The sequence below is a fragment of the Giraffa tippelskirchi genome, chromosome 7 (assembly GCF_054371585.1).
Source record: "Giraffa tippelskirchi isolate mGirTip1 chromosome 7, T2T-mGirTip1v1.2.pri, whole genome shotgun sequence".
NCBI classification, from domain to species: Eukaryota; Metazoa; Chordata; class Mammalia; order Artiodactyla; family Giraffidae; genus Giraffa; species Giraffa tippelskirchi.
Window position 1 is genome coordinate 90,427,518 of NC_137281.1, and position 20,078 is coordinate 90,447,595.

Below are 20,078 nucleotides of genomic sequence, written 5' to 3' on the forward strand. Positions count from 1 at the left end.
AATAAAGACTAACAAATAAGAAAACCCTTGGGTCTTTGGCATGGCTATAAAATCCACCTGCCAGTCTTCTCCTGGGTATGATCCCCGATGTTGGACAGGTTTAATTAGAGGAGGTGGCAAGGGTCTGGTTTTTGGATTATTTCTTAGACAGATATCACAATTTTGTGTGACCTGTCTAACAACCTTAGCCAACTGGGGATGGTAGAGAATAGGCTTGAGCAAGATTTCCAGATTATCTCTTCCAAAATGGATACTTTTATGTAAGGAGTTAGTAATTTTCCAAACCTGAGAGTCAGGGAGTACTATTTGGGCCTGATCAGTCTGAAACCATCCATGTGACCCAATCTCCCAGCCCCGCTCAGCATATCAGGAATGTTCCTCTGGGGTATAATCTGGAGTCGGGGTTTCTTTGGGGAAGAGGGGGGCAGATAACAGTGACAGAAGTAGCTTCCCTAGCAGCTCGTTTTGCCTCTTGATCAGCTTTCCTATTTCCCTGGGCCTCCTCTTCTTGCCCCTTTTGGTGACCCTTACAGTGGATGACAGCTAATTTTGCAGGAAGTTTGACTGCCTCCAGGAGCCTGAAAATGAGCTCTTTGTGTTTAATAGGAGAGCTTCGAGCACTGAGCATCTCCCTCTTTCTTTCCAAATTGCTGCATGGGCGTGCAGGATGAGGAAAGCATACTTAAAGTCCATATACACATTAATCTTCTTTCCTTCCCCCAATTCCAAAGCTCTTGTCAGGGCAAAAAGTTCAGCTTTCTGGGCTGAGGTGTCTGGGGGAAGAGACACACTTTCCTTAGTTTCTTCTAGGCTCACTACAGCATATCCTGCTTTCCTCTCTCCTTTTTCTACAAAACTACTGCCATCTGTGTACCATTTTTCTTCTGGGTCGGATAAAGTTGTCTCTGATAGGTCTGGGCGAGAAGAGTATGACTCATCTATGATTTGCATGCATTGGTGATCCAAAGGGGAAGTAGGGGGATCTGGCAGTAAAGTGGCTGGATTTAAAGTCTGACAGACCCTCAACTTTATTTCTGGAGTGTCAAGGAGGAGGGCTTGGTATCAGGTGGTCCTTCCCCCTCTCATCCACCTATCCCCTTTAGTTTCTAAGACTGCTTGCACCTGGTGAGGCGTATACACTGTGGTGGGCTGACCCAGGGTCAGCTGAGATGCCTCCTTAACCATAAGAGCGGTGGCCGCTACTGCCCGGAGGCAAGTGGGCCATCCTCTGGCCACCTCATCTAGTTGTTTTGAGAGATAAGCCACGGGTTGTAACACAGGCCCCATCATTTGCCCTGACATCCCAAGGGCAGTTCCTATCCTTTCAGAAACATAAAGCCTGAAAGGCTTTTCCAGGCTTGGGAGGCTAAAGCTGGGGCTGTAGTGATAGACTCTTAGGGCACTAAAGGCAACTTTGCAGGTCTCATCCCAGTCGAGTGGCTCTTCCTCTTTTCCTCTTAACTTTTCATACAGGGGTCGGGCCAGATTGCCATAATTAGGAATCCAGATCCTGCAAAACCCAGTCATTCCTAAAAATCCTGTAAGCTGTTTTTTTCGTTTGGGGGCACGGGGTATTTAAGATGAGAGATTTCCTCTGGGGGTCGAGCATTCTTTTTCTTTCTGTAATTATAAATCCGAGGTATTTTACTTGGGTTAAGCTAATCTGAGCTTTCTTGGTGGATAACTGATAACCCTTTTCATAAATGAAATTTAGAGTTTTAATAGTATCTATTTGAGAGCTGGTAAAATCTGGACTAGCTATGAGCAAGTCATCCACATACTGTATTAAATTACTATTTGTTAAAGTTAATTCTCTTAGTTCTCTCCCCAAGGAAGTCCCGAAAATATGAGGGCTGTCCCAAAACCCTTGTGGTAGTCGAGTCCAGCAGAGTTGTATGGCCTCTCTTGTTTCCAGGTCCTGCCACTCAAAGGCAAAGAGTTTCCGGGATTCAGGATGGAGAGGAATGCAAAAGAAGGCATCTTTAAGATCCAAGACTGAGAAGTACTTAGCATTTCCTGGGACTTGGGATAGGAGGGTATACGGATTTGAGACTATGGAGTGGATGGGAACCACAGCTTCATTAACAGCTCTTAGATCCTGGACGAATTGATAAGATCCATCTGTTTTTTTAACAGGCCAGATAGGAGTAGTGCAGGGAGACTCACAGGTGATTAGAATTCCAGTATCTCTGTATTTGTTAACTAATGGTCTAAGACCCTCAAGAGCCTCTGATTTTAAGGGATATTGTCTTTTCCAGGGGTAAGGAGCATTTGGCCTCTTAAGAATCTTTACCGGTGGAACACTTATGGAGTTGGAGACATCCCACACTTGGGGATTGACCTCGTCTAAGAAAGGGACCGACTCTTCCTTTTTTACATCTGACTGTAAATATTCAGACACTAGGCAAAGGAAATTATCAACTTCTAGCTTTCCCCAAGTCATTCTGGTCTGGACGTGGCAAAGAAGGTCTCTCCCCAGTAGGGGAACAGGGCAACCAGGAATGTATAAGAAGGGGTGGGTTCCTTGCCAACTGCCCACCTTACAATGGAGGGGCTTTGGGGTTGTCCATCTACCCTCATCACCATTTTAGTCTGGGAGTCTATAGGTCCTAATCGGAAAAGAAGAACAGAGAAGGCAGCCCCCGTTTCTAAAAGAAAGTTCACATCCTTATCTTCTATTTGCAGAGTCACCCAAGGGTCCAGCGGAGTGATCTGAATCTCATCATTTGTGGGGGTTTCTCGAGCCGCTGGGCACCGTCAGTCCCGGTCTCCCAGGACTAACACAGAGGGAGCAGGTGTAGGGGTCTCCATATGCCTTCCCTTAGGGCGATATGGGCACTCCCTTCTCCAATGCCCATCCTCTTTGCAGTAGGCACACTGGGTGCGTCTCAGCTGCGGTGGATTTTTAAGATCCTTTTTTCTTCCTTGCTCTCCCTGGGACTCTTGCATAGTGGCAGGATGAATCAAGGCCAGGATTTTAGCCTGTTGTTGGGACAAGGCCTGGGTCTGTCTCTCTATTCTCCAATCTTTTCGGGCTTCCCTTTGCTCCCTTTTTGCTTCCTCCTCCCGGTCCCTGTTTAAAAACACCCTATTTGCCTCCTCCACCAAATCGGAAATTAGAGTCTCTGGTCCTTTTCCTAGTTTTTGTAATTTTCTCCTTATGTTTGGGGCTGCCTGGGTTATAAAGGAATGGGCCAACAGGACTCTTCCTTCCATACTCTTTAGACCTGTCTCGGTAAAGTTTTTAAAGGCTTCTGTGAGTCTGCCCAAAAAAAGAGCTGGATTTTCATTCTTTTCCTGTGTAACCTCTTTTATCTTATTATAATTAACAACCTTTCGGACACCCTGGGTCATTCCTTGTAGTAGGCAAGCAGTGAGGTGTCTTAAGGATTCCTTTCCTGCCCTTGTATTAGGATCCCAGTCTGGCTCTGTAAAGGGGATTGCCTCTTCGGCAGGGGCCAGACTGATATCTACCCGTCGTCTTTCATCAGCCACTTTTCTAGCCTGATCTAGGATTCGAGCTTTTTCTTCATCATTACAACACCGGGTGAGGATGACCATTATATCTCTCCAGGTGAGGGAGAAGTTAAGGCTAAGACGCTCAAATTCATCCCTAAATTTTTGGGGGTTCTCAGAATATGAACCCAATTGTTCCTTGCATTGGGTAATGTCTTGCACAGAGAACGGAACATGAACGTGCATAGTTCCCCTCTCCCCATCCGGTACCTCTCTTAGGGGACAGATTTTGTCTGAGGATGACCTTTCCTTCTGTGGAGGACAAAGCTTACTTCCTGATCATAACCCCACGGGGGAGGGGGCATATGGAGGAGGAGCCGAGGGGATTGTGAGTGACTTCCCTTCAGATCCCATGACTTCCGGGCCTAGCCTCGTGATTTCTGGGCCTAACCTCCTGACTTACGGATCCAGGCTCGTGATTTCTGTGCGTGTCTGACCCGCCTTTTCTCGTGACCTCTCTTCTGAAGCAGAGGCGGTCAAGAGAAGGTCAAGGGGATCTTCTGTTTCAGACCTTGCTAAAAGGATTTTGAAAGAACATTTATCAAAGTCCTCGAGCTTATATTTTCCCTTTTTTTCAGAGTCCTGGTAGAGGGCCATAGAGGCCTGGACATAGGGAACCTCTTTGTGTTTACCCTCGTGTTTGCAGTATAGACTGAGCTGTAGAATGGTGTTGTATCCAAGTGATCCCAACTGCGGCCTATTTTCCCCTCCTCCCAGGGAGTAAGTAGGCCAGTATTGAGTGCAATATTGATAAGTTTTTTCTTTTTTAACCCTTTCAGTTGGTATCCCTCCCAGCGGAATGTCTAAAGGGAAGCTAGGTTTATTTCCCATTTTAACTACGGTACAGTTTAGATCTCGTTCCCAGGGGACCAGTACTGGGGTGGATGCCCCTATATCTGACTCTAGAGAGATTGTATGCTCTTCTGGTCCCAAATTGCCTGATTGTATATGCGCCAAAGGAAATGTTCAGTAGTAAGCACAATCAACGGAGCTATAGGACTGGTCCGGAAAGGTGAATTAACCCCTAAGGATGTGTCTAGGGTGTTAATTTTCACCCAAGACCAGGTGCGACTATACTGAATCCCGTCAATCACTTCCACGTGGAAGCACTCAGCCAAATGCTCAATTAAATGGCTGAATTTATAGAAACAGGGTACCCGATGGAGGGCTTGTAACACCTGATTGTCTCCCCAGAACACAAAGCACAATTGATGGGGAGCAGAGAGCGTAGCCTCTCAGAAAATCTCTTCCAATGACCTAGAACTTCAGGTCCAAGTATCGACAGAGTAAATGGAAATATCTTGGGTCTTCAAAGAGAGGAAAAGAGGCCAGGTTGAGAGAGGAGTGGGAAGAGACAAAAGATCTAAGAGTGGGGGAGAGAAAGAGAAAAAAAGGGGGTGGCCTTACAGACGTCTCCTGCCACCTACAGATACCCAGGCGTTACAGGACTTTTCCCTGGGCCTCCAGAGAAGGGAGGACTGGAACTCGGCCCTACCAAATTCGAGTTCTCTGCCAAGAGGAGGTGATTAGTCTCCAATCCTCAGCTCAGGCTGAGGCCCTTCGACCAGATTCCTGAGTCCAGGACCGGGGGACTAGAAAAAAAAAATAGGATAGGATAGGTTGAAAGGAGGGGTAAGATAAAAGGGGTTAATAAAATCTCTTGTTCCTTACCGGATCGGGGCACCCTTGCCAGTTGTCCGCGTCAGGAGGAAACCAGGGACAAACAAGTCCCAGTTGCGGCCGCTGGGTCAGATCCGTCAGCTGGTAAGCTGGTCCTGGATTACTCCAAGCGGTCTGGACGTCAGCCCCAGTAAAAATGGGGTCCCTTCGTGGTAGCCAGTTGTTGTAGGAAGGGGGAGGCCCCCCTACAGGGCCCCAGGAGTGGGCTCTTGAGTTGTTAGGGGAAGCACACTGATTGAAACCTCTCACCCTGGCCAGGCACCATAGTAACCATTCACATGAGTTGTTTTATGACAGGAGATCCTGTTAAGGAATATGAACTAATAAGCCACCACCAACCAGAAGAGCTTGGGAAAGGTCGAAAGGAGACACCGCGTGTCCGTCCACTTCCCAGAATCCCTCTCGCTAGCATCCATTTTGGCTGAGTGATGCGTGCGCCACCAGGAAAGACTCTGAATTAGAATGATTGGCCAAAGACCACCCAGAAACTAATCCCATCACCATAAAACCCGAGACTGTGAGCCACACGGCAGAGCTGTTCTCCTGGGTTCCCTTACCCTACTGCTCTCCACCCGGGTGCCCTTCCCAATAAAATCTCTTGCGTTGTCAGTACGTGTCTCCTCAGACAATTCTTTTCCGAGTGTTAGACAAGAGCCCACTCTTGGGGCCCTGTAGGGGGGCCTCCCCCTTCCTACAACAAAAGAATAAGTTTAGAGAAGTGAGAAATGCTAAAACAAAAGAAAGCAGTCAAAAGAGAGTAAAAATAATAATGTAGTCATTTTAAGCATAGTCAAGGACCTTTAGTTCTTTCTCAAGGGCTTTATATAATATTCTGAGCCATATCCTGTGAGCTGTCTTATACATACTAAAACACCAGGTGGAGAGGTTAACTACATGATGACCAGACTGTACCTAGGACACAAGCTGCCACAGAATTGACTGCAAAGAAATGAGAACAAATGGACCCTGAAACTAAAGATTAACTGTACCAGTCTTAGTGACAATCAAGATGATGCTGGTCAGATCACTGAGGACCAGTTGAAGATGACTATTACAGATGACTATGCTGTTTCTGCACGTAACCCCCCCCCCCAACTCTGTCTATAAAAGCTCTTATCCTCCGCTTGTTGGCATGGTGGGGAGTAGGCCTTTGAAAAGATGTCCACCACCCTCACCCCACAGTGGCCAGCATCTTAAATAAAGCAAATTATCCTTTCTATCAGCCTGGCCTGTCTATTGGCTTTTGAGCAGCCAGTTGTTTGGGGCTAGGAGGTTAGCATGGGGTAGAGGGTAGGGAGGGTACAGAATGATAGCTAAAGCGTACAGATTTCCCTTAGAGGTGATGAAGGTGTTCTAAAATGGACTCTGATGATGGCTTATTGCGGAGAAGGCAATGGCACCCCACTCCAGTACTCTTGCCTGGAAAATCCCTTGGACGGAGGAGCCTGGTAGGCTACAGTCCATGGGGTCGCTAAGAGTCAGCCACGACTGAGCAACTTCACTTTCACTTTTCCCTTTCATGCACTGGGAGAAGGAAATGGCAACCCACTCCAGTATTCTTGCCTGGAGAATCCTAGGGACGGCGGAGCCCGGTGAGCTGCTGTCTATGGGGTCGCACAGAGTCGGACACGACTGAAGCGACTTAGCAGCAGCAGATGGCTTATTGTGCATATCTGCATATATACTAAAAATCATTGAATGACACACTTTAAATGAGTGAATTTTATTGTATGTGAATTATATCTCAGTAAAGCTGTTTTTTTTTAAAAAATTGAAGATACTTCGTGTTCATGTTTCTTTCTAACCTATATCCCCTTGAACCTAGAATTCTAGGGATTTAGAATTAATAATTATTACTATTACTTGCCTGTACCTAGTTTCTTTGTCATAGCTTAGTTTGTACTATAAAGAATATACAATTTTATTTTCTGTCACCATGGGAATATATCTAATGTCCTAACATGAATACAGTAATATATACTTGTATAAAGAGTAGGTGAGTCCTACTTTTTGTACTTTGATCTAAGTAATTAGACTTTGGAATTAGGACATCAAATGCATAATCTTATTAGCCTAGTATTTTATTATGAAATACATGACAGTTTGTTAATCTAAAAGGCTAGAGGGACTTCCCTGATGGTCCAGTGGTTAAGATTCCACACTTCTACTGCAGGAGGCATAGGTTCTATCCCTGGTTAGGGAACTAAGATCCTGCATGCTACAGTGGCCACACACACAAAAAACAGTCTCGATGCCCTTTAAAAACTCTAGAAATGCCCTTAAATATTCCAAGTCTCTCTGGGATATATTTTTCAGATGGTACTTTTCTAGATCCTGACCCACCACACTGTAGATCTGGGGTACGAAAGCCTAGCACCAAAAATGCAGCCCTCCTCTAACCTCCAAATGCCTGTCTGCTACGTCTCCATGTCTTCTGTTCTAGTCACACCTGTTGTGACAATGACCCATGAACATGCCTAGTGCTTTTCATTGCTCTGTACTCAGGCTCACCCTCATGTGAAATTCTCTCCCTCCCCTTCAACCTTGAAGACTAAGCTCAAAGTTAAACAACTTTTCTTTTAGTAATCAATCCTCACAATCCAGTGTATAAAATCAGTTTGTCCTTTGGGCTCCCATAACATGTGACTTGTACCTATTTTATACCACCTTATATGGACAGGTAATAGCTTTGCAAATGTGTATTTCTACTGGCAGGAAGTGAAGAGGACCTAAAGAGCGTCTCGATCAGGGTAAAAGAGGAGAATGAAGAAGCTGGTTTCAAATTCAACATTAAAAAAACTAAGATCAGGGCATGCAGTCCCATCACTTCATGGTAAATAGAAGGGGGAAAGTTGGAAGCAGTGACAGATTTTACTTTCTTGGGCTCCAAAATCACTGCAGACAATGACTGCAGTCATGAAATTAAAAGACACTTGTTCGTTGGAAGGAAAGCTATGACAAACCTAGACAGTGTATTAAAAAGCAGAGACATCACTTTGCCAACAAAAGTTCATCTAGTCAAAGCTATAGTTTTCCCAGTAGTCACGTAAGGATGTGAGAGTTGGACCATAAGAAAGACTGAGCACCAAAGAATTGATGCTTTCGAATTGTGTTGCTGAAGAAGACTCTTGCGAGTCCCGTGGACTGCAAGATCAAACCAGTCAATCCCAAAGGAAATCAATCCTGAATATTCACTGGAAGGACTGATACTGAAGCTGAAGCTCCAATATTTTGGCCACTTGATGTGAAAAGCCAATTCAGTGGAAAAGACCCTGATGCTGGGAAAGATGGAAGGCAAAAGAAAGGGGCAGCAGAGGATGAGTTGGTTGGATGGCATCACTGACTCAATGGACATGAGTTTGAACAAACTCCAGGACACAGCAAAGGATGGGGAAGACTGGTGTGCTATAGTCCATGGGGTTGCAAGAGTTGGACAACACTTGGAGACTGAACAAAATTTCTGCAAGGCACTGTAATGCCCTTGAGAGGAAAAGACCATTTTTATATTCGAACTTAACATTCTCTTAGCTAACAGTGGTATACAAATATTCAATAACTTGATGAAAAGAAGAATGGATGAAAGGCAGAGTAGTTATAGTGCCCCTCCAGGATGCTTTTCCTTTGTGTTGGGTTCAGCTAAGTAGTTCAGTTACCAAACAAAGGATTATTTATAAGAGTTCTGGAAAGCTTTCCTGCCAAAATTTGTCTTCCACATTATACTACGACTAATTCAAATGCTACCACTATTAGAGGCTCACCCAGCTCTACCCTCTCTCAAAAGGCAAACAGGCCTGAGAGGGTGGGGGTAGTATGTTTTTCAAACATGCCAGCCAGCTGAATGCAAGCTGATAAGCACAAAGAGTTCAGTGAGCCAACGAGTCAGCCTGGGCTCATGTCACAGGGAGGTTCTGATCAAGCAGAGTGAAAAGAAAGGCTAATGCCCAGGAAGAAAGCAATAGGAGGAAAGGGGGTGCTCTAAGAAAAGAGGCCAGGGTATGAGTCAGTCTCACAAGGGCTGGCAGCACTCTCATCAGCAGTGGCATGGTAGGCAGCAGAGAAAAGGGTATTTGTCATTGCAGTGTGAGAATGGAGTGAAGGAGTGTATGGCTGCCATGAATTATGGCAGATGTTTGTTTGAGTGAGGAACCGAAGGAAATCGACAGGAAATACAACTAGGGCTTAACAAGGAAGTGGCAACTATGGAACACAAGCTGAGATCAGTGAACTAATTCAGATATTCATATTCACGAGCAGACAGAAACTACCAGAAAGCAAAAGGACAGAGGAAGACTGATCCACGGGAAGTAGCCATCATGTGCCAGAAGTTAGCCTTTCCTTGTCTTCCAGCACTTTCTCTTTCACCTCTTTGCCTTTGCTTCATCCTACCCTGAATTCACATACCACCTCATCTCAGTTCTTTGCTGTCTGAGAAACAGAGTCAAACAAAATGTGGTCTCATGATTGGTTTCATGTCACTCTCAGTCCATATCCCAACCGTATCCCAAATTACATAAAAATGAAGAAATTATTTCATCTCTTTATTCTCAAAATACAATCGTATAAAAATCCAAAAGGAATAGGCTGTTCCCTGTATGGTCTCCAGTGCCCTAAGGAGGCAGAACTGAGCCCCTAGGAATGTGAGAGGATCATCTTAAGCCAATAATAGTTACTGTGCTGAGTTCGAGGGCCCCAAACCGAATTCTTGGGATGTGCGCTAGGGCTTGGGCTCCAGTTCTTAAAGAAGAATAGGAGTGGAAATCATTTTGAGATGACAAACTGACCAGAAGAGGGCTCAGCGCCAGTAAGGTCTGGTGGGAGAAGCAGGGAAGATGACCCTCCTTTGTGCCACCACCTAAGGCAGAGGCATGTGACTCCAGCAAGGGCTGAAGTAGGCAGCAGCTACTCAGATCCCATGTGGAGAGGCCAACCCACTCCGGGGCTGGTTAATTGGTGTGCTTGGGCAGTGGAATGCTAGCCATAAGAATGGAGACAAACTCTTCCAATTTCTGCGCAGCTTGCTTCCCGGCCTCTAGTACTTCCTCGTGATTGGCCTTCTCCTGGCTTTCATAATCCGAGATGACCTTGTTTGTGATGAGTGAAAAGCCAAAGACTCGAAGTCCACAGTGTCTTGCGACTATAACTTCCGGTACTGTGCTCATGCCTGATGTGGTGAAAGAGGGAAACCAACTGTCAGAATCCCCAAATGACCCTTAGCCTCACCTCCATTCATCACCTCGTTGACAATTCGACACTAAGAAAACATTCAAAGAAGCAGCTAAATTAGTGTCAAGCTTAGGTTGTTCTGTATTACCTAAAAGAGTTGGGCTTCAGGGGGCTTTACACATTTCTTATAGTATCACCAGTGCAATGCTTTATTTCTATCTCTGCTTGTGATCATTTTAAAGTCAGTTCTAATTTTGCAATTCTATCTTCCAGCCAGAGGTATAGAAGGTGCCTATGATATTTGTTAAAATAATCAAAAACAGTTATCACATAATGGACAGTTATCACATTAGCATGACACTGGTTAAAGTCCTTGGTGCTGGGTGGTGGGTTGAGGCTACAGTGCAAACCTCCCAATCACCTTTAAAGTCAGTTAATTCAATCTTCCCTTAAAGCAGACCCCTCCTTCAGTGTATCATCTGAATCTACAATCTTTTACTCTTTTCCAACTTATTTTACCAGGATCCTCTCTTCAAGCCTCCAAGTCAAGGGAGTTCCCTGGCAATCCAGTGGTTAAGACTCTGCACTTCCGATGCAGGGACTGCAGGTTCAATCCCCGATTGGGGAACTAAGATCCCACATGCCCTGCAGAGCAGCCAAAAAAAAAAAAGACAAAACAAAAAAGTTCCCCCAAATTATGAAGCCACCAGCCAAGTTCCCCTTCTCACCAACAGCATCTGCCCCTAGCCTCTGTAGCAGGCGACACTCTGCCACAGTCTCAAAGTTGGGGCCCGCCAACATCACGTAGGTGCCTTCCTGTAACTCTCTCTGCTCCCCCATTTTTTTCCAGGTACTGTGAGCTTGCTTCCTCATATCCCGGTCGTAGGCATCAGACATGGCAGGGAAACGAACTCCAAACCTAGAGCACAGGTTGGATTATCTCAGATTAATGGAATATAGCGAGCTCTCCCGAGCTGACCCATCTAAACAAAAAGAAGCAGGAGAGATACCTTTCATCATTGGGCCCTCTGAGAGGGTTCTCACCACTGAAACCAGGTAGGTTGATGTGATCACGGATCAGCATGATATCACCAACTTCAAAGTTGGGGTTGAGCCCTCCAGCTGCATTGGTAACCACGAGGGTCTCCACACCCAGAAGCTGGAAAACCCTCACTGGGAATGTCACCTTAGAAGCAAAAGATAAAGGATCAGAGAGTTTTCTTTAAAATTTTACCAATACACCCATGCAGATAAACATGACATACATCATGAAAGAAGAGAAAGGAGGGGACCAAAAATCTACCTTGCCTAAGCAGCTAGGTAGTAAAATAGGATAGAGAGCTCTATCTCCCTTCTTCCAGACCCAATCAGGCTTGTGCCCCTGTTTTACCTTCCAGAGCGGGTAGCCTTCATACATGTGGAACCTGCCCTGCATCATCACACAGGTTCTGCCGTTCAAGATCCCAAACGCCAGTCGACCAGCATGACCTGGCACTGTATACAGAAAAGAGAAAGAAATGCATGGAATGATGCCTTCATACAATACATATCCATTGAGCACCTACACTGGCCCAACTCACTGTGTTCAACATGTGAGGGTATAATTAATCAATAGAAAACATCATCCTCTCCACTCTCAGAAAGTTTAAGTCTGGTGGGGGTGTGCTCAGTTGCTTCAGTCATGTCTGACTCTTTGTGACCCTATGGACTGTAGCCTGCCAGGCTCCTGTCCATGGGACTCTCTAGGCAAGAATAATACTGGAGTAGGTTGCCGTTCCCTTCTCCAGGGATCTTCCCAACTTAGGGACTGAACCAGGGTCTCCTGTACTGCAGGTGGATTCTTTACTACTGAACCACCAGGGAAGCCATTGGTGGGGGAGACAGAAATTAATCATAAACTTAGATACAGGTACACTCTGAGATTAGAGCAATGGGGGTAAAGATGTTCAATGTGAATATACACCAGTTACTTTTTAAAGAAACTTTAAAAGAATGATAAAGTCATAATGCAAGAGAATAAAAGAAATAAGTGGGTAATAGAATAGTGGGTAAAAATAGAGTAATAATGAATGCAGTGAGTGTTGTAATCATAGACCTCTTTTCCAAAATTTTCAAAACTCTCAAAATGCATATTCTTATGACTGTAACTAAGCTATATGCTTCCTCACTCCTGAAAGGAAGCTCATGGTATAGTCTAGCTTCCTAAAAAGACTATGAACAAGGAAAGGGGCCAATATTGGACCCATACAAGTCTTTTTTGTGACTCACAAAATAGTCCTGTGGGAATACATGCCCTGTATGTGACATGTAGGGGTGTGGGACTGCAAAGATAACTCCTCACACAGACATAGTAACAATTATTACTATTTCGCTCATCTAACATTTCTCCTTTAAGGGACATGGCCAACTTATCCCTTAGGGAATGAATGGTCTGGGAGAAGAACCTAAACAAAGAGGGAGAGTTCAGGGGGTACTCAGAGATTGAGGAGCATATAAAAAAGTTACCTGTAATAGAGCAGAGGTGATACAGTTAGGAAAACCCAAATAGAATATAAAAAATAAGCTGACAAAGTTTAAGATTTATCCACTTTTCACTGAGTGCAGTGCCCTTGTCACTGGGGGTAGAGTGGCAGATGGAGCCAAAGTCACTACTATCTCCCTTAGAAAACTTTCCACTCCCTTCTCTCTATTATTTCCTTCTCCAACCCCATTGCCACTCCCTGCTCTGGTCTCCTAGTCTTGCTCCAAAGGGAATGAAAAATATCTGTTAAAAGTCTTAACTCTCCAGGGAAAAGAGGAAGGAAGGTACAATCTGAAAAATTAATAATAAACCAACAGAAGTTAGTCCTGAGAAATTAATAATTAACCAAATAAACTACCCTTGTCCTTGGCCAAGTAAACTTGGCCGTTTCTCACCTGACCCTCCTCTAAGCCTCACCCTTGGCATGAGGAACATCCTCAATCAGGGATGGAACCCAGTCCCTGCCGTGGAAGTGTGGAGTGTTAGCCACTGGACCTCCAGGGAAGTCTGGCCTTGGAGCTTCTGGCTGCTATTGAGATGCTGGATACACTCTCCTCAGATCCCTCAGAGCTCCACTGTGCATAGGGGGCCCTTCCCCGCCCCCAACAAAGGTCAGTGTGAACCAAGTCTTGTGTATTCATATATTACCTGGGTATTTGTCTGCAAGAACACGGCAGTCGGTGTGTTCATTTGTTGGTATGTACCAGTGTGTGCCTTATTCTAGGACTGGAGCTAGAGCTGGGGAGATTGAGAATGGCAGGAACACACAGGATAGGGTGAGGGTGGGGGTGCAGGGTGGGGATGGGGGGCTGACTTTGTCCCTGGAGGTTACAGGCACTTCTTTTTCCACCTAGGATGCAGACTGAAAGAAATGAGCAAGGTGTATGAGGATGTGGTGACCACAGTGTGTGGGGGGAAAGAATGTCTAAGGGAAGTGTTGTAGAGCTTTAAGGAAATGAGTATTAAGAAATAGGAAATATGTCATCATACAGTACCATTGACACACACACATGCCCTGTCCGTTAAAATGTTTCTACTGGAAAAATTTCTTTCTAAAGTCATTCTGATTCTTGATGGGTTTTTTCCCTCTCACAACAGTTGTAGCTAGTCAAATGCTATAGTGGATACCCAGGATCAGGCTAGAAGCTTGCCCTCCCATCACAATCCCATCAGTATCCCTCCTTCCCACCCCTCCTTCCCCTTGCCAGTACCTGTACTTATGGGAAAGTTTGGTATTTCACTGTAGTCAAAGATCTGGACTTCAGTTAATCTATCAATCAGATTTCCTAACCCAGAACCACAGATCACTGCCACTTGAGGTCGGTGTTTGGTGCGAGACAGAAGCCATTTTGCAGTGTCTTGATAATCTTCATATGTAAATCTAGAGGAAAAAAATGGAAAACCAAGGTGAGTTTCACTTCCAACCCAAGGGTATCATAAAATAATAACTTTCAGTGTAGAAAGGCTGGCAGGGGTACCAAGGTGACAGGGGATACAGAAGTTGGCCAAGGAGCTAGACCAAGCTACTGCACAAAGAAGCAAATCCAGGCCACAATTCTGGTTGTCAGGAGCTGGGGGAGAACTGACTGTGTAGGCTTCTCAGCAGCAGCTTGTGAACACTATAGACTCTGGAGCCCACCTCTACAGATTGATCATTCTGGGGAGAGGCCCCAGAATCTCTATTTCTTACAAAAGTGCCTCAGGTAATTTTCATCCAAAAACCAGGTTTCATAATTCTGGCCTAGAGGGAAGCAGAACTCTATCTGGATTCTAGTCCCAATTTTGTCTTTTTAAGCAAGTAACTTGTGCTTCAAATTCTTTCCTCTAGGATAAAGCAAGGGAATGTGATTGGCCTCACCTATTGTATAGGCTCCATTTGAAAATGAATTAAAAACTTGCTAACAAGCTCCAAAGACCTTTGAGTCCATAAAATCATGGTACAGGTCCACAGAACTTGAACCCTTTTTTTTTTTTTTACAACTCTTCCCCCTGCCTGTATTTTTCCTCCCTGCCTTCTCCCATCTTTCCGTCTCTTCATCAAGATCCAAGGTCCTTTGCCTTTCAGAGACCTAAAGACATAACCAGACATCCCCAAGAATCAACTGGGAATTTTTCTCACAATTCTAGTCCAATTCTCTCAAACCTATCTGGAAAAAACAAGGAGAAGGGAGGTGGGGAGACTGAGGTGTGACAGAGCTGAACACAACTAACTAACAAGCCTCCAGAGGGAACTTTTTTTTTTTTTCAAAAGTACTGCCTTGGAAACCAGATGACTCTACCATACACTGGGCTACCCTCAGGCAAGTAGCTGGGCAAGGGACAAGGTAGGGGCAATAGAACTGGGGTCAAAGGATGATGGAGATGAAAGAAGCAGTGAGATGGTAAAAATTAATCAAATATCATCCCCAAAAGGTGCAAAGGAAAGGAAATAACTGTGAAGCCCTGGCCCATCAAGCACGTCGGAGCCACAGCTTACAGGACTTCTTCATTAGGCATCAATATCCCAAGAATGCCCCGAATCCCTGGGCACCCTAAAGCCACTGTGATCCCTAATGCTGGGTAGGGATTTCAAGGACCAAAGCAGAAATAAAGGTTTCCAAAGGCAAGGGCGCGTGGGAGTGGAGGCGGGGGGGTGGTGGGGGTGGTGGTAAGGGTGGAGAGCGGTTGGCAGGAAATGGGAAAGATCTGTTGCTCAATTTCATGACTAAGTATTTCCTTTTCTGGGAGAGGCCATCCGCAACTTAATTGGACCTCCAACTTGGAGGGAAGAGAAGTGTTGGCGAGGGACGAGGAGTACTCTCTCCTCTGAAGGACGAACTCTAGATACCAGCACCAAAAGTACCTCGAGGCTTTCCCTACACTCTCGAATCGGAATCTGTGACGAGCACATGGGTTGAGAAGACCTCTTCCCCGATGTGGGTGGAGGAGCACGCTCTCTCTATACTCGTATCTCAGTAAGTGCGTAGGCCAGCGCGCGCACACACACACACACCGGCTCCTTTTGGGAGTAGTGTCCACGGTTTACTAACCTGTCCCCTTCCTGCTCTGGTGGCGCCACACTGCTCGATTCCCGCGCGCGCCACTGCCAGGGCCGGCTGCACCACCGCTCTGCTGCCTTGCCCCTGATACCGGGCTCCGAGCCAGGCCTTTCTGCATCTCCGGGGCACTCGTTCCCTCTCTTGGCCCTCTCGAGACCCAGAGTGCTGTGTTTTCAGGGCTCGAGGATAGCCATTTCCTCTCCCCAGGGGCCTCCTGGGTTCCCTGGGCCTGGTCCCCACCTTACCCATTCTCCACAGTCCCGCCGACACGAGTTTTCCCTTCTCCGTTCATATCTGCTCCGCTGAGCTGAGCTGGCTTCAGTCACCGAGTGTTATCCACACGGTTAGCGCGTCGTTTGCACGGCGCTGGCTCATTATATTCCCAGCGCCAGAGTCCCCAGCCAATGGCAAGCGAGTACGTAGCCAGCCTCGTCTCCATGGTGACCCGCCCAGACTAAATAGCCCCGAGCAAGGCTAAAAGTCTAATCTGAGTTCTTTTCAGCCTCAGTATCTTTCTCGAGCCGCACTTTACCTTAGGCGGAGTGGGGAGGGGAGACGGGGCGGAGGGAGGTGTTGTGCCTCTGCACCCAGTCCTTACAGTACGTCGGAAGTTTCCAGCACCGAAGCCTGTGCGGTAAGAGGGTTAGAAGTCCGGGAGGAGAGCCTCTAACCATGTGTCTGCAACCCCATTCCTGACTGTGTCTACAGCAAATCATGAAAGATTTGAAATGAGAAAAATTTAAACCTTAGGTCCTGCAAACTCAGAATAAAATTAAGTAGCCTCTGTCTGAGTTCCTTCCTGAACAAACGAAAAAGGGTGATTCTACTTCCCTGGTGACTCAGATGGTGAAGAATACGCCTGCAGTGCGAGAGACCTGGGTGCGATCCCTGAGTTGGAAGAGCCCCTGGAGAAGGGAACAGCTACCCACTCCAGTATTCTGGTCTGGAGAATTCCGTGGACTGTATGGTCCATGCACTGGAGAAGGGAATGGCAAACCACTTCAGTATTCTTGCCTTGAGAACCCCTTGAACATGTGACACTGAAAGATGAACTTCCCAGCTAGGTAGGTGCCCAATGTATAGGGCACCTACCCTATATGTTGGTATAGTCCATGAGGTCACAAAGAGTAGAACAGGACTGAACAAATTTCACTAGCAATTAGGCTGATCTGGAAGTTATAGGATTTGGAAAAACATATAGCCCTACCATAGAGACTATAGGCTGCCTCAGGCCAAATTACAAGGAGGGAGCACAGCCCCACCCATCAGCAGAAAATTGGATTCAAGATTTATTGAGCATGGCCCTGTCCTTCAGAGCAAGACTCAGTTTTCCCCACAGCCAGTCTCTCCCATCAGGAAGATTGCACAAGCCTTTTATCCTCATCCACCAGAGGGCAGACAGAATGAAAACCATAATTACAGAAAACTAACCAAAATGATCACATATATCACAGCCTCCTGTAATTTAGCGAAACTATAAGCCAGGCAGTGTAGGGCCACCCAAGACAGATGAGTCATGGTGGAACGTTCTGACAAAATGTGGCCCATTGGATAAGGGAATGGCAAACCACTTCAGTGTTCTTGCCTTGAGAACCCCATGAATAGTATGAAAAGACAAAAAGATAAGACACTGAAAGATGAAGTTCCCCAGATTGGTAGGTGTACAATACGCTGCTGGAGAAGAGAGGAGAAATAGCTCCAGAAAGAAGGAAGAGGCTGAGCCAAAGCAGAAATGATGCCCAGTTGTGGATATATCTGGTGGTGAAAGTAAAGTTCAATGCTGTCAAGAACAATATTGCATAGGAACCTGGAATATTAGGTCCATGAATCAAAACAAATTGGAAGTGGTCAAATAGGAGATGGCAAGAGTGAACTTTAATTTTTTAGGAATCAGTTAACTAAAACGAATGGGAATGGACAAGTTTAATTCGAAAGACCAATATATCCACTATTGTGGACAAGACTTTCTTAGAAGAAATGAAGTAGTCCTCATAGTCAACAAAAGAGTCTGAAATGCAATACTTGGGTGCAATCTCAAACATGACCAGAATGGTCTCAGTTCATTTCCAAGGCAAACCATTCAATATCACAGTAATCCAAGTCTATGTCCCAACCACTAATGTTGAAGAAGCTGATGTTGACTGGTTCTATGAAGACCTACAAGACCTTTTAGAACTAACACCAAAAAAGATGTCCTTTCCATCATAGGGGATTAGAATGCAAAAGTAGGAACTTATCTGAATGCAGAGTTCCAAAGAATAGCAAGGAGAGATAAGAAAGCCTTCTTAAGTGAATGAGGCAAAGAAACAGAGGAAAAGAATAGAATGGAAAAGGCTAGAAGTCTCTTCTATGTACATCAAGGCTGCATATTTTCACCCTGCTCATTTAACTTCTATGCAGAGTACATAGAAAATAGAAAATTAGAGATACCAAGGGAACATTTCATGCAAAGGTGGGCACAATAAACAACAGAAACGGTATGGACCTAAAAGAAGCAGAAGATAAGAAGAGATAGTAAGAGTACACAGAAGAACTATACAAAAAAGATCTTAATGACCCAGATAACCATGATGGTGTGGTCACCCACGTAGAGCCAGATATGGTGGACTGTGAAGTCAAGTGGGCCTTAGGAAACATTACTATTAACAAAGTTAGTAGAGGTGATGGAATTCTAGCTGAGCTATTTCAAATACTAAAAGATGATGCCGTGAAAGTGCTGCGCTTAATATGCCAGCAAATTTGGGGAACTCAGCAATGACCATAGGACTGGAAAAGGTCAGTTTTCATTCCAATCCCAAAGAAAGGTAATGCCAAAGAACGTTCAAACTACCCCACAATTGCACTCATTTCACATGCTAGCAAGGTAATTCTCAAAATTCTTCAAGCCAGACTTCAACAATACGTGAACTGAGAACTTCCAGATGTACAAACTAGATTTAGTAAAGGCAAAGGAACCAGAGATCAAATTGCCAACATCCATTGGATAGTAGAAAAAGCAAGAGAATTCCAGAAAAACATCTACTTCTGCTTCATTGACTACGCTAAAGCCTTTGACTGTGTGGATCACAGCAAATTGAGGAATATTCTTGAAGAGATGGGAATACCAGACCACCTTACCAGAAACCTGTATGCGGATGAAGAAGCAACAGTTAGAACCAGACATGGAACAACAGACTGGTTCAAACTTGGGAAAGGTGTACAAGGCTATACATTTTCACCCTGCTTATTTAACTTCTATGCAGAGTACATCATATGAAATACTGGGCTGGATGAAATGCAAGCTGGAATCAAGATTGCCTGAATAAATATCAATAACTTCAGATATGCAGATGTCCCATCACTTCCCCATCACCAGATGGGGAAACAATGGAAACAGTGACAGACTATTTTCTTGGGCTCCAAAATCCCTGCAGCCAGTGAGTGCAGCCATGAAATTAAAAGATGCTTGCTCTTTGGAAGAAAAGCTATGACAAACCTAGACAGCATATTAAAAAGCAGAGACATCACTTTGCTGACAAAAGGTCTGTCTCGTCAAAGGTAGTCAATGTTGGGAGCCGTTCTGGAACCACTGCCGGATGACAAAGTCACGGCACCACTCAAGAAGAAACTGCACAGCGGTTTCTCTCCAGGATTGGAACCTTCACTCCTTGCTTCTATGCCTTTGTTGTGGCTAGCTGTGTTTCTTTCTTTGTTGGCAGGATTTAAAGGGGCTTCTGGATTGAGTTCACTAGAGTTCAGGAAAAACAAAAATGATCCTCTGCCCCAAAGAAATATTCCCAAAATGATTAAACCTACTGAGGCCCCTGGCTGATGGGTCCTTAACACTCAGCCAGGGAATAAGGCCATGTTCATTTGAAAAACAAGCCCTAAGTTTATTGTGACCTGGCCTCATGAGGAGATTATTACTGATTACTGGAAAACTTGGGTCATGTGTCAGGGAAAATTACAGAAACTAAATCAATTGCCTTTTCTCAAAAGATTGGGACGCTAGAGACATTTGTGCCCCCCAGAATCTGAGTGCAGACAAAACGAAATATGTGATTCACATTGTAGGTGGTTTCAGGATAGACTGTAAAAGACTTGTAGTCTTGTGGTATGTGGGTAGATGGTAAACAGACCACCACTGACAATGGCTGTACTATGAGAAATTTTTCCACTGT

General features: G+C 45.2%; 2 protein-coding genes across 15 annotated transcripts in view; both read right to left on the bottom strand.

The window, feature by feature from the left end:
- Positions 1-5,443, bottom strand: part of RNASE10 (ribonuclease A family member 10 (inactive)) — a 47,486-nt gene extending 42,043 nt beyond the window's left edge. For 7 of the 13 annotated variants that reach the window (XM_081506938.1, XM_081506930.1, XM_081506929.1 and 4 more), the window contains exon 1: positions 5,188-5,443. The gene's annotated coding sequence lies outside the window, so the exon portion shown is untranslated. The remainder of the gene's footprint in view (positions 1-5,187) is intronic. The other 6 variants (XM_081506942.1, XM_081506940.1, XM_081506933.1 and 3 more) reach the window with 2 other exon arrangements.
- Positions 5,444-9,721: 4,278 nt separating this feature from the next.
- Positions 9,722-16,269, bottom strand: PNP (purine nucleoside phosphorylase). 2 transcript variants are annotated; one of them, XM_081506951.1, is made up of 6 exons: positions 16,164-16,269; positions 14,092-14,261; positions 11,750-11,853; positions 11,370-11,545; positions 11,088-11,278; positions 9,722-10,357 (listed from the first exon to the last, which is right to left on the bottom strand). In XM_081506951.1, the coding sequence occupies exons 1-6, from the start codon at positions 16,208-16,210 to the stop codon at positions 10,140-10,142; spliced, it is 906 nt and encodes a 301-aa protein (XP_081363077.1). In that variant the 5' UTR covers positions 16,211-16,269; the 3' UTR covers positions 9,722-10,139. The 2 variants fall into 2 exon arrangements, with proteins under 2 accessions (XP_081363077.1, XP_081363078.1); XM_081506952.1 differs by having other exon boundaries at positions 15,910-16,269.
- Positions 16,270-20,078: the final 3,809 nt, after the last annotated feature.